Raw genomic sequence first — 15,576 nt, 5'->3', positions numbered from 1 at the left:
ACAATACATTAAGTGATCGGCAAAGTATTGCATTTTCCCTCGTCCCTATGCGCCATACAAATTTTTCAGTGTTTGATTTTCCACAGTTTTGAATTTTCATATAACCAGTAACTTAAAATACTATTATACCGCTTTGTCTTTTAAGTTCTTTAAGGTACTACGTTCTTAACTGATTTGTTCAACGTGTCATAGATATTTTTATAAAATCTTGGTTCCCTTGATTACTCTCTACTATGACATAATGCACATTAAGTAGAGTAAACTATCTGTACTTTGTTCCATTTAATAAGATAAACTGGATATAGACGATTCGAAGTACATTTTAGACGAAAATATTTTAAATAAAATACAGATTTCCGTACGATGTCTATTTGAGCCTATGTTTTTGTCAATATCTCTCACACATCATAGTTTATTAGATATCGTGTCACTCGTCAAGAGACGTTTGTTTCATTGTAGAATTGTGAAGCATTCCGTGCCTTGATATTCTGCCGTACGAGTAATGTGAAGTTAGGTCTTTAGTTGTACCATTTCCGAACACGATCGATTCTGTAGAAAGCTCTTTTTCACAACATCGATACAAAGTCCTTTTAAACGCTTGTCTGAATTTCTTTGACATCAAGTTATACAGGATTGGATTGACTGTTGCACTAACGAAGTAAAGAATTCCTAAAAAGGAAACAATAATATTAATACCAGTCCAAATATAATTGTATCCTTTACAATGTATCTGACCATTCCCTGAACTAATAGAAGAGTGTTGATTATTCTTACACTGTGTCATATTTATGGTTGACACGATTTTTTCGGCGTCATCAATAAATATCAATTCGATAAAGTATAATATATAGAGATTCAAGTCAAAAGCAGAAATGAATGAAATGAATAAGCAGTACAAGAAAATAACATATGTCTAAACAATAAAACTGAATTATAATTTAAGCATTAGTGTCTGAACTCATTACGAAATGTTTATAATTAAAATTGTTTAAAAAGTGTTAAATTTTACGTCAACACCTATTCTTTTTGCACGTTTAAATATCAAACAAAGAACCTATATAGTTATTAACTGTCATTCTTTAATTTAGAAATTACGTGTTTGCGTGTTAAAGTTCTCTTTCATATATAGTTTATGCTGAGAAATGATATAGACTCTTATTCGGTAATGAGTGGTTTATATCACTTCTTTACTAGAGATTAGCAAATTAAGATTTCCAAAAAGAAGATTTAGCAAGCAAAGAATGAGTTTTCTTTTTAAAGAGTGTTGAGAAATGGTTCATGTAAAAAATATGCTACAGATGTCTCCAATGAAATTAAAAAAAAAGAACTGAATACGGCACTTGACACTACAAGCTATTTTTCTATTGGGGTTGTTTTATATTTATTAAACTTACCTGAAATAAGGAACAGTGTTGTTTGAGCCCTATGTAAATCTCTCGTCCACGTAACAACATACAAAGTCATCAATCTTTGTGAATGAAATGGCGCCCAGCAAAGAAAAAAGGCTATCACCACAGCAACTGAAAATAAGGTTATTTAATGGATTGGTGCTCATTGTCCTGCAAACAGTTTTTACTCATTTACAGCACCATATTATTCATACCATCGAATTTCTTTTGTTTTGTTTTGTTTTTGTTTTGTGTTTTTTTTGTTGGTATGGTTTTTTTTCTTTTCATTGTCACTCTATTTTTCATATCTTCTGTACTGTTTTTACAACTGATGTTACCAATTTCGACCGTTGGCTATTCAATGCTGCCCATTTATATTGTAATTAATCGGATATATGTAACCGTAATGGTAGCAGATAATTAAGTGCAATATAAAATCTTATTTAATCTACATTTCCATCGAAAATACCTGTTCAAAGTCAGGACAATTGTGGTGGTTTCAAACTTTCCTGTTTTTATTTCCTTCATATTGCCATTTATAATACGAATTTTCCTTTTCGTCTATTTCTTTTGATTTTTTTTAATTGACGGAGGTATTGTGTTGAAGATGAATAAAATTAACGTTTAGATTTTAACACATTTTCACAATATGATGTTCTCTTCTTCAGACATTTATCTAATATTACCTACCAAGCATTTTGAGAACCGATTTTCTCGATTTTGTCATGTCTGAAGATGATTTGACGTAGCTTTTGTTGTCAAGGACCATATCAGATCTCCACAGCGTTATGCCAATCAAAAGATACATCACTAAAATTATTGTCATAGGCAGAAGAAAAAAGACGAATGCTGACACTTGGAACATGTACTTCATTTGATCGTGCAGTTCGAAAGGGATATTGCATACCAAAGAATCTGTCAACGCTTCACCTGTGACGGGGTCGGACACTGTGTAGAAAATGGTCGCATAAAGAGCATACGGTACTGCACAACAGAACCCTACAATCCATACTGCAATGATGACTTTAATCGACCTTGAAAGGTTTGAAAAACTCTGAAATCTCATCGGATGACAAATCGCGGCGTATCTTTCCATGGTAAATGCTGTAATTGTAAGTACAGATGCGTATGCCGTACTTTCTTGGACGTATGATTTGAGTACACAGAATTCTCGTCCGAATCTCCATGGGTATGCCTCCCAGATGCTGTACAGTTCAGATGGCCAGGCTGAAAACCAAAAATACATTTAAGATATGATCGTGGGCAGCGATGGTTTAAATAAAGTAAGAAGCTAAAACAAACATAATTCAAGACCGCAAGAACATCCGGAAAGCAAATCTAAAGAGCAACTTGGATTTCACTAATACTATATGACGGCAAGACCACCCGAAAAGCAAATCTTAAGAGCAACTAGGATGTCATTTAATACTATAAATACGGGGAGTATGAATCACGTGTACCCATTGAATATATATTCTCTTTTCATTATCAATAACTCCTAATGGGGAGTTCTTATCATGTGCGAAATTAAAAACAAAAAACAATAATCGAGCAAATTTAACGTAATGATTACATATAACTTTTGGGATTTTTTTTGTTTGGTTTGGTTTAGTTTGTTTGTTCTGTTTGTTTGTTTTTATTGTAATTTCGTTTGTTTGTTTGATCTATTTATATAACTCTGTTTCTACAAAGAGTTCTCATGTTAAAAAATATCGATATATTTTTGCAATATGGTTGTTTATTAAATCATTGGTAAGGTCATTTATTTGATGTATGTTACTTAACCCAATTATTCATACACTGATTTCCTTTCAGTAATTTAACTTTGAGGAAGTCAAGCAATAACAGAAGTACATTTCCCCTATAAATGATCCCTAACAATAAATTATCCTTCATAGCATAAATCCATTAATTATCTATAAGATATCAACTCGATCATCGGATAGTCATTTATTTAGTAATTTATCGTTATAATTTCAGTATGCGGCAGATAATCAACATGCAATTAAAAGGGGGAAATTAAAAATCCCTGAGCAAATTAGGCGATATGAACGTTATGTGTTGTTACACGCAAAAATAAAAGCATTTCAAATTTTGAAAACTCTTCAGCTCAATGAATTATTAATTCTTTCTCCATTAGGTAAAGAAAGATATTCTTATAAAAAGTATGATTCTTTTTTAACGGAACAAGTTGATAAACGATTGAACAGATGCATTGAGTATTAAATGCATTTTTGCGTTGGGATGTTCCTTTTTTGCATATTTGTGGGTTTTTTTTATTGGTTTTGTTTGTTTGATGAATATATGTCGTATTTATTTTGTTTTTTTTAAGTGTGCAGTTGTTGTGTGTTAATGTATTTGTTTATTCATGTCTACCATGACGAGGGTATGTAAATTTTGTTTTTGAAATTTGATGAAAAAATTCCGTGTTTCAATTTCAGGAATATGACTCCTCTTATATTTGATTGTTTGTTTGTTGGGGTTTAACGTCAGAGCAGCAATAATTCAGCTATATTCAGACGATGAACATGAAATGGATTATAAAATGGACATGAAATAATGATGAAATGAAAAAGGGATGGGACATAAGGACAATGGGGTTGACAAATTTTGATTGCCACTGGAAATAGGAAGAGGTGGGTAGGGTCGGGCAATTAAGCCTCCTGTGGCGGAGCCCTATGGTTCCTACTCCGGGAGAATACCACAGTAGGGTTCTTTAGCGTGCAAGGAACGTGGCATGTTTCCCAACACGGTGCACCACTATGGTTTGCGGTCAGGTTTTCCATATTATAGCCTGACAACCCCAGCATGTAACACACCAGGGGTACCCCATTCCACCACCTGGGGCACACATCCCAATTGCTCTGTGGGCAGAGTGCCCTAGCCCTAGGCTAAGGTTCTGAGCATTATTTAGTCGCCTTTTACGACAAGCTTAGCGCTGCTGCAGGCCTATTCTTTTAACACCCGGACCTGCACGGGGCTTTTATATTTTATACTTGACAGAAAAATCATAACTTGTGTGCATAGCAGGTCTCATTATGGCATACCAAAAGCGTTAAAAGTGTAAGCATGGAAAAAAGTTACAAATGATCCCACGGAGAGTTCTTAAATTTTTCGAATGCATGTATCTTTCGAATTAAGTGTAGCAAAACACCTATCTGCATAAATGCACTAATATTAAAACATTTCACCGGAATTAGTTCCTAATGTGATCTTTGTAAACAATATGGATCACATTATTCGGTTAATAGAAAATTGAATATTTCCGCGTTACTCCTGGAAATAACCATGCTGGATATATGGGGGAATAAAATTGGCTTATATCTGATGTCTCTGACGAATAAAACGTCACAAATAAATCAAGTAAATTAATTAAAGTGTCACTGCGACAAAAACCTTATTTTATTGTGTCTTAGAATGCAAATAGAACGTCAGTATTATATCTCATGTGTCTTCTTGATAACAAATGATTCTGTTTGAAGGTGGGAAAGCATCATTACTCTGTGTGACAGGTCTAAATGGTTATTGTTCATTGGTTCATTAATCTAGAGCGGGGTCTAGAATACTGAAATAATTCCTATTTATAAGTTATTCTTATTTATCAACTTTTGGAAAGAGTCCGCCGTTGGCTTCCTATTTGTTATTTGAGCTTTTCTTGAATATTGTGCAAAGATATGTATTATGGAAAGAGTAATCAAGGGAACCAAGAGAATAGCGGTAATCAAAAGAATGTAATCCAGGGACAAAAACCAGACATGGAAAACAGACGTATACAACAAAGCACATAAAGTAACTAAAATCATACATACAAAGTAAGAAAAGCAAATGAGCCACTCGGACTCCACTAAAAACTGGGAGCATACGAATATAAGAAACTTATAAAGAACAAAATTTGACTACATAATATATCAGTTCTAATAATATTATGTTTGTCCTCCAAAATAAGCATTTTATATTAAAAAGGTCAATTTTGCTTTTTTGCTGTTAAAATTCCTTCATAATGATAGTTCAAACAGGCATGTTATTATATGAATAGAGGTGCGTACTTGTTCATGTGCTATAACCTAATTCAAGATACTATTTAAAAAAAATATAAATAATATAGCTCTCTCGTTTTTGGTTTATCCATTAAACAATGTCGAATGCGTACCATTTGCATCAATTTAAACAAACGAATTTGACTTTAAAATACAGAAAAAAATCTGCCTAAACCAAACTTTAAGTTATCCAAAGTTTCTAGAAACATGACATATTTTTTAATCTTGGTACACCGAAGAAAGTACAAAATTGGTTCAGTTTAATTTTGTTTCACTGTACACTCTTTAGTCAAATGGGTCAATATTCTGAATTTATGATTAAGAACAGATCTACAGCTTGCTTTAGATGAACTTCAAACGAAGCAGAATAATCAGTCCGACATAAAAATACAACTACTACGTTCTGTTTCTGTTTGAACTCTTTACAACCTGCATAGGTATAATTCATTAACAAGATTCGTACACTAAAGCGAATAATACAATATGGGCTTATATATTACAAAGTTACATTAGCAGATTCTCATTTTACTACTTAAGAAATCATTACTTAAGTTCTTTTCATTTGTCAATACTGGCAAATGACTTTTATCACTATTGCACGTTAACTATCATCGTTGGATATACAATTAACACCACTCCTTTCTAAATGAACAAATGTTGTACATGCACCAATTTGATGAAATGTCTTTTATATAAATACACTATGAGTAGTGCCCAATCACAGTCACGAAAGTCCATTTCCGATAGTATGACAACGAAGGCGTTGTCACGCAGACCCAAAGTTACTTTGGTATACTTTAAGTTTCTACATGTAACATTTGTTGATTCTGTAAAATGTTTATGTATCATTCGAAACTAATATTAAAAAGACAATTTGATGGAGTTTTCTTTAGTCTAAAAATTAAAATCTTACATTTCTACGTTGGAAAAACAATGTACACGTAAACATAAGCCACACTATTCCACACTTATTCAATAAATCCAATAGATGGTAAATTTAAAACAGTTATTGCAGTTATTTCATGTTATGGCATTCTATGTTTTAAAAGTTTAAATAACTGCTTTTTTTATTAATTTCTCTTAATAAAATTTAAAACATGTTGTAACATGTGGTGTCAGCCCAAGTAAACATTTTTTACTATCGAATGGCAAGCAGTGTAGTTCAACTTCCGAGCTTTATCATCACAAACAGCCTGCCCTGTTATATAATGATTCTCTCGTCGTTTATTGAAGACCCATGGATGGCCTTTGTTCATACCGATGAGGTTGTCTCTTTGATATATTCACCATATCTATTCTCGTTATATTCTTTAAATAAAAAAAAACTACTTCGTGGTTTTCAAGTCTTCATAAGTATATATAACATTCCTGATTTTTTTTTGTTAATACGCAAAGAATCTTGTAATTTAACTCGGAATATTTAGCAATCATTTGTAGCTATACATATATTGTGTACTTGGAACTGAAAAATTAATTGGGAAGACAGTAATTTGTTTGTTGTTTTATAAGAATAATAGTACCTTTATTCAGATACTATTTTTATCTGAACTTAAAAAAAAACCCAATAATTCATTTTATTCATATCAATTATGCAATAAACAAAAACCAATTATGTTTGTAACAAAGAAAGGAGTCATAAAGAAATGCTTTAAAGCGAAACATTCTCTTTAACATAATTATCAATTTGCTTGGCATGTAATGAATATGTTGATTTGGCATTTTTGGTGGAACGCATTCGAATGTTTCACTGACTTTATGTACATCAACAGTCTGTCTCAACCCTACAATTACCCTATGGCATTTTAATTTTGACACCACTAATCTTTTCGTTCTGCTTTTTGCCAAAGTAGAAGTTATACGTGTGTTATTTATCTCAATCAAAATCGAACTAGCAATCAAAAAATTTAACAGCTGATGCATCCTTGAAAGAGAAAAAATTCGTATAATTTAATCAATAAGAATTAAAATATGATCGTATATGAGCAATGAGAGCCAGATTTCAGTCTTACAGGAAGTTAACCTATAATATAGAGTAAGACTCTTTACTAGTTTCATCTTCAACAAAAAATAATGTTAAACAAACCAAATCCTAGTTATTGTAGAACTGTACAAGACATGAACATACCATTATATTAATCTTACAAGTCACACCTGCCTCATATAACGACTCAAATGTTCATGTGAGTCTGTTACTGGCTACTTGTCTTTTTAGTTTTTATTTGCATTTATTTAATATTTGTTGGGAGGCTTTTTGAAGTTTTTGTAGGTGACTTTCAAATGAAAAGTTGTGCAACATGACAATATTTGTTTTGTTTTTAATCATTAATAAAGGAATTCCATAATTCACATTTGAACAGAGAAATAGTACAAGGATAAGTACAAATACTATACAATAATGATAGTACATAATTAATAAAACTTTCGGCTGCAAGTAAATTGTAAATGGATTGATCGCACTGTAGATAATCCTATTCGAGTATCATCACAATGCATGAATCATTGTTATATCCTCAGAGGGAAACAGGGAATGCACTTTGAGATGATAAGTTAAAGATGATGGGACTGGGAGCGAAAACTAAACTGTCATAAAACAAAAACGTCTAGCGAAATTTTTTTTTTCGACGCTTACGCCAATTAAATAGTTCATTCAAATAATGATGTTATTCTTCATCAAAGGAAGACAAGGAATAATTAAAATACTATAGAAGATTGTTCATGGGAAATCCCCTAACATTGTTTGCAAAAAAACAGAAATCAAAGGCACCTTGATCACGAGCAACGAACATGTCATCGCTTCAGGTCGTGATCTTTGAATAATCTACCAATGACAGGTAATAATTGAAGTATTTATAGTTCCATTCTCATGAAATTCTAGATTTAAGTAGGATTTCAGAAAATAATCCTTTCATGGTTAAATCTTTACCATTGAATATGGCTTATTCCGCTTTAGTGAAACCTTTCTTGAATGAACTGTAATGGGATAACTTTCGAAGCTCTATAATCATTTTCATATCCAATTAATAGTAAGGAGATACAGTATGGGGACATAACGGAAGCAGTAGTGACAACGTTATTACAAGCAAATCGTTCATTTCACTCAAATATTGCATATGATGTTCTTTTTGGCGCCGTTTATTTTTCAGAATAATTCTGAATTGTTGTCCGATAATTGGCATTTATATAAGTCATCACAAAAAAGGTATTAAAGAAAATGGTATCAAATCATGAAACGAAACCAAGCTTTGAATATTAAGTGTTAACTATCGAATTGTTGTCGTTCAAGGTAAAACAAAAGTTGAAGCGATCCAGGTTAGATTCCTTTGTATCCACAGTTTTTAAATATAAAGCAGGCCTGTAATTTGGCCTATTACATAATCTTTCAAGTTATATCCAATTTTAGGTTGATGAAGGCAGTATATTTTTGTTAAGTAGATTAGAACTTCATTTGAGTTTTGTGATTTCTCATTATTTTCACATTAGGATAAAACACCTGCAAAAAAGAAGCGAATGTCTGATTACCTATACCGGAATTTCGTCTTAAATCAAAAAAATATGCGTTATTGCGCTCAAACGGTTAATTGATCTCGAACTTTCATATTTTATATTTTAAAAAAAAATTCCTCATTAACAAATCAATTAAATTCATAATCATTGGTCATAACGGAAAAATATTGTTTTCCCTTTCTGGATGCGTATCCAAATATGTTTATCTTAATGATAAATGTGTGTCCTCTGGAATCAACATTACAGATTAGAATGCATCCCCTTAAGCACCAGAAAAAGGCTTTTAAGGTAGTTAATAAAATAATGCAATTAATTTGTTACACCATGTTATCTTCTAAAGATTTAGTTTTTTTAAAGTACTCTTTTCGGAAAAGTACACTAGTAGGAGAAGAAGTCATGAAGTGGGCAACCCAGATTTAAAGATCACAAGGGAAACGGTCCCCGCTAAGCCAATTACAAAGCCCACTGAACAAGGAAGATGTTTCAGTCCAGAGGCTGTTCTCTGTAATTATGTTAGTTTTATGTCATTTTGTTCAGTGCAGACCTCGTGGTGGCACATAATTATTGGAAGAAATATTATTTGATCAAAGTGGCGGAAATATTACATTAATCTATATCTTGTTAGGCAATTCTACATGAATAACACAATTACCCTCTTCACAAGCACTGGATAAGTGCATAAGTGGTACCTCCAAGCAATGAAGTGATAAGATTTCCTGTAATACAGTGCATCAAAAAAGATCTCAAGAAACCATCAGTGAGTTTGTATATTTTTGTCTTGATTGTAAAGATTTCGTAAATCTTTTTCAAGAACAAGTTTCGTTTAGAATCACGCGGTAGATGATACACCTCAAAAGTTTTAAATACATCTTTAAAACACTCAATACACACAAAAGCTAGAATGGCGATGAGAGATATATTTCAGTTGTTTACACAGATAAAAACAGCCACACATGTTTGCAAGATTTTGCAATCTATCAAAATTTGTTCACATCTTAAGGAGAGAAACACGCTTCTGAAATTTACGAACCTATTTTCTTGTGATGATTTAAGGAAGTAGAACTTGGTTAAGGAACACAACTCTTAAAAATCATTGGAACGTTTGTATTCAGCATTTTACATCAGTCTTATGTAATCATCTAATTAACTTAGATTCATTTTATTCTGTTTCAAACGAAAGCATGAGAGGCTTTGGTGAAATATATTGAATATAATACAAACATATCACTGATTTCATGAGATATGTCCCATACCCTAGGTCTACCCCCTTAACCAAAGATTATACAACAAGTTTGAAAAGGATAAATGACTTATTGTTTTTTGGTTTTTGTTGTTGTTGTTTTTGTTGTTGTTTTGTTTTGTTTTTTTGTTTTGTTTGTTTTTTTTATGTTGTTTTTTTTTGTGGAATGTTATATAGTGCTCTTGTCTTTAGTAAACCCACATATAACCTTTTCTTTTAATGCAATAATTTACTATCATGTTTACAAATCAGGAAGATTGATACCTAACGGGTATTTATTATTTGAAGAAACGTTTTGGTTCGTCCTTTGTAACAAGAACTTTCTTTTTTTTCTGGTTTTTTCCCTATGAACATGCTTGAGTTTAAACGTAAATTGAATCGAAAAACCATGCGAGTTTGGCAAAAAGCTAACCACAAACATTTTAATGCGTTCTGTACATAACCGTTTAGTCCATCACAAAAAAAAAATCCGATTTAAAGTAGAAAGGGTTCGTCCATTAATTTATTTAGACGAATCAAGAAATAAAGAAACAATTAATCAAGTGTGACAATTACATTTTTGACACTTATTGAAAGATTGTTTTCATTCAGACTATTTCAGTGTAAAGTATAATAAACTATGAAATTATATACATTGTCATTTCAAAATTTTAATATATCTTGGTCTGACAAACCATTCAATAGTTGAAAATGAGAAACACTTGACCTGCATATCATACTATGTAGTACGCACTAAAGTGTTTAAATTTGTTTGCTTCTTTCAACTTTTTGGATGGTTATTGATATTTACAATAAAAAATATAGAATAAATTATAATAAAATATTGAAATGATATTTATTTCGTGTTGTGCGAAGAAACTAGGTATGAATTTACCAGAAACTAAATTTTGAGTCGGTTATGCAATTTTGTGGAATTTAATTTTTTTCAGGTGCAGTTGAATTAACTTATATTTATCATATCAGAAGTCAAATTGAGGGGTCAAAGTGCAAAGTTAAGCTGACGATAAATATATAAACAGTTGGTAAGAACCTAGACATTTTTGGGTAACCAAATTGAATTTACTCCTAAAACATAGAGAATACAATATGGATACAATGTTACTGTTGTCATGTTGCTAATTTAACTGTTGTATAAACTTATGTTAAAAGCCTTTTTTATCTTCTTGAAAAGAAACAAAAAATTATTGCTTACGATCCTTAACTTTCTCCGTTCACGAGTTGGTATATATTATACACTATAATTTCTATATCGTAATAGATTGAAGAGTTGTATATAAAGGCCTTTTAATCGAAAACATATCATGTATAAAGTAAACGTAGTAGAAATCTAATTAATATTTATAGATTTCAACTTGTTTTATTTTACAATTCTTTATCAGTTCTTCTTTTCTTTTGGTTTTTAAAGGGTATCTGGTGTAATTTCTACTTGCTGTTGAATACATGCCATTTTAGATACTTTATTATCACTTATTTAAGATTGCATTGAACTGTATCAACCTAACGAATATGTATAAAATACATATGTTCTCGTTGTTTATTACCTGCACCTTTCCAAATGATTTCTAGAATCTCAAATTTAAAAGATATTCTGTATTCTGTCTACCCTGGGCTTGAATTTTTATGAGCAACTCGGCAGTTATTTCTAGAAAGGCAGAGGACGCTTATCCTATCGGTGCACCTGGTCCGTGCTCCCAGTTTTTAGTGGAGTCCGCGTTTAGCATTTATTTTTGCTACTTTGTATGTATTATTTAATTACTTTATGTTTTTTTGTTGTGTATGTCTGTTTCCCATATCTAGTCTGTGTCCCTGGATTATATTCTTTTGATTACCGCTAGAACCTTGGTTCCCTTGATTACTCTCTCAGTAGTGTCACTGAACACCTAATGGGGTTGCTAATGTTTCTACCGCACGCATTTAGAAGACATTAATTGTATAATACCTATACATGTATCATGACATTAACGTACAATAAGAAATAAAAGGAGGAGGCCGACACTCACGATTTCACTATTCCACAAAGTATTTTCATACGTATTTGTGTTTATACATTAACAGACATTTCATATTTGTTCACACCATTGGAATTGGGATAAGTAACAAAATTCGTCGTTGTATTCACAATGAGATCTCCTGAAAGATTAATGACGTCACATTGCTTAAACTACACTCTTTCTCTGACGTCTGAAGGTCACTTGGAGACGATTCTTGTTTTCTGTATCTAATACATTTTATACACCAACTAAACTTAACTATGATGTGGGACTTTATTGTACTGTGCGCATTTCATAAAGTTATTTTAAGGGTGCCGGAGATTGTGATTCAAGTTGCATCATATTACTTTTCGGATATTTTAACGTACCATTATAAAATTTAGAACGAATGATGTGTTATTCAAAATATGTATCTATACCTCTCACCACCATATTCAAATTATAGTAGCCTTAGATGACAGACATTAAATGATTCCTTCAAAACAAAGAAGCCGTACGCTTGAGGAGCTGATGTGTCACAGAACAGTAATGGATATTTTCAATTAGAAAGTCAGGGTCGTTCGGTTTTTCATTTAGACAGATAGAAAGGTTTCTTCGTGGCTTTTTTCGAAGTGTATGTCACTATTCGACCCCTGGCTGCTCCATATCATACATTTTTAGAACATTATTGATTTATCTGATATATGATTCATATAATCAGAACCAGGCCTCGAATTCACAAAAAGTCATAGATGTGAAATTGATCGTAAATTATGACGTCACAATGCTATTTTCTGTTATACGTCATTACTTACGATCAACTTTACTCTTCCGACTTTTTTTTAATTCGACGGCAGAAGACAAAAATAAAAGACACTCTTTATACGTTGTCATAATGAATAAAAGTTAGGCTTTTATTAATAATATCCTTGTTTGAGTGTCTGTTAAGATTGTATTATTAACAACTTGGATATTTAAATCATGAAAGTCTTATTTGTATAAAAGCATATTTTTTTTTAACAAAATCTACTATATATTTCCCTGACCAATTTGTATTGGGACATCAATATATTATTAAATGTAAATCGTCGTGGTTATGCAGTATCAGCACGTACATTATATGCAACAACAAAAAAAACCTCACTTCAAATTCTTTTAATCTTAGTGATTGTTAAAATAATACTCATTGTTATGGGTTTTTTTTAGGAAATTGAATGTGTATTGATGAATACGTTCAAGTGCCAATGATAAGAATTTCAAAGGGTTGTGAAACCTTGTTACGTTGTATGTGTGACTTCAGTTACTTTGTGTTCTTTGTTGTGTATGTCTGTTTTCCATGTCTGGTTTTGTTTTTGTCCCTGGATTACATTCTTTTGAAAACCGCTATAACCTTGGTTCCCTTGATTACTCTTTTTAAGATTTTCATGCTATATCACTATAAATAGAAAAAAAATATGGGTCAGTGAGCTCGTTGTTTTTAAGGTTTTGTCTCAGTTAGTTTTATGTTTCAAAATTACAAAAAAGAACGAAATAACAATGGTTGTGAGATAACTTTTCAAATGTAAGTATAAATATAAAAAAAAAACCTGATGTTAATTAAAAGTTTAAATTATCTCACCTATGATCAATGTCGTTATATCCGAAACAGCCAAGCTAACCAAGTAATAGTTCGTAGCTGTATGCATGTTTCTGTTCCTTGCTATAACTATACATGTACAAATATTTCCCACTATGCCAGATACGAAAATGGCGATATAAATGATATTTAAAATAACAAGTTGTGCACTGTTAAGGTATCTTTCACCCAGCTGTTCGGTCAAATGTGTCACAATATCAACCGTTCTATTCGAGATATTCAAAGATTCATTCAACATAGTTCAGTCTGTTCCGAATAACGATACAAGCTCACTTTTCTGACTGTTACAATAATTAGCTACCAACGCCAAAACATTATTCTATTCCTGTATATTTGTTTTCGTTTTTAATGATAAAAATGAATGTATCCCATTGTTTTCTCTTTGTAAACGCCGTTCATATATTTACCTATAATTTCTAAATTATTCACTCCTTTAGGTTCTCAGTTGCTCGCCAAATTAAATACTTATTATTTATAATATCATAACGGAAGCTTGCCTCTTCCGGCTAATCTATATCTACTTTCTAATATCAGTTTCTATATTACCACAGTAGCGTTAATAATCTCTGCTGCACGATAAACCTAATGTGAAAAAATTCTAGACACTTTTGACAAGGTGGAAAGTGAACGCGACGCTTACCGTTTAAATAATAATTTAGTACTAATCATTCTTTGAGAGCATTGATTTTCTCTACTTTAATCCCTAACTATACCACTGCCCACTGAACTAACAGGTTTCTTAGTATTCCACCAAAGATAAATCAGAAAGATATTAATCGACAGAGAAAGATATTGGCGCAAAATTACGGATATGGCTCTTAACATTAACCGCGTCTTCCGTATTGTATTTGCAGATTAATATCTATTGGCATTCCAATTTATTCATTGTTTATGGAACAACTCCAACGCACAAACGTAAACTGCAGATGAAAGAGATAGTGAAGCCATTGTTTTCAGGGTTTGGATTTGCCAATTACTGACCGATGGACAGAACAAACATGTATTTAAAAAAAAAAACGCCTGTCGCCTGTCTATGTTAGACGAACTATCATGTATTTTCATCTATACTAGCTCATATACTGTTGTACAACTATACTACAATGTATATGTATTTGTACTTTGTACTGATCAACTGTTGAAGTTTAAAGTATAAAAATGCATACTGAAGTAGCAAGACCGGAGAAACATACACAGAAATATCCGAGGAAAAAAAACAATTGTATACACAACCAAGAGGACAAATAACGTAAAACGTTATAGCATAAAACAATACAATTTAACAATACACAAAGGAAAGCGAACAACACGATATCCATTAAAACAGCTCTAAAACTTCTAAATGAAATAATCTGATGCAATTTTAATTATTGATTAAATTGGTGTCTTTTCTTCAGTTTAACTCACTAATTACAGCAAGTAATCAACCGCCATCAGTCTTCTTTTATTGATTACATCAGCTATAGACAAATATGAGCGCTTCTAAATTTATTTAAAAAAAAAAATAAAATAAAAAAATCGATATTACAATCTTTTGTTATTTTTGCAAATTAATTTGGCTGATTGTAAATACAAAATTCTCAATTTGCATAGAAGTCCAAAGGAAAGACAAATTTGCAAAGATGAAATCGATAATTCTTAATTAAAATTACAATACTGCATTTAGACATGTAAATGAAAACCTCAGAATAATTAAGGTTTCACAGTACAGTCCCTGAAATTTGACATCGGAGTATGTTACAATTGTACTTCAATTCATAAAAAAAAGAATTGTCGCTGCATCCTCTCCGAACTAGGTGTCTTT

The 15,576-nt window shown here is 31.7% G+C and overlaps 1 protein-coding gene across 1 annotated transcript; it reads right to left on the bottom strand.

Moving 5' to 3' along the window:
• Window positions 1–273: 273 nt before the first annotated feature.
• LOC148614532 (pyrokinin-1 receptor-like) lies at window positions 274–14,538 on the bottom strand. Its single transcript, XM_088588681.1, has 4 exons — window positions 13,758–14,538; window positions 2,079–2,615; window positions 1,395–1,520; window positions 274–669 (listed from the first exon to the last, which is right to left on the bottom strand). Exons 1-4 carry the CDS (start codon window positions 14,011–14,013, stop codon window positions 428–430), a joined length of 1,161 nt encoding a protein of 386 aa, XP_088444807.1. The 5' UTR covers window positions 14,014–14,538; the 3' UTR covers window positions 274–427.
• Window positions 14,539–15,576: the final 1,038 nt, after the last annotated feature.

The sequence above is a fragment of the Perna viridis genome, chromosome 6 (assembly GCF_037379345.1).
Source record: "Perna viridis isolate PV_CMFRI_1.1 ecotype Kerala chromosome 6, ASM3737934v1, whole genome shotgun sequence".
NCBI lineage: Eukaryota > Metazoa > Mollusca > Bivalvia > Mytilida > Mytilidae > Perna > Perna viridis.
This window is presented reverse-complemented; position numbering and strand designations above follow the sequence as displayed.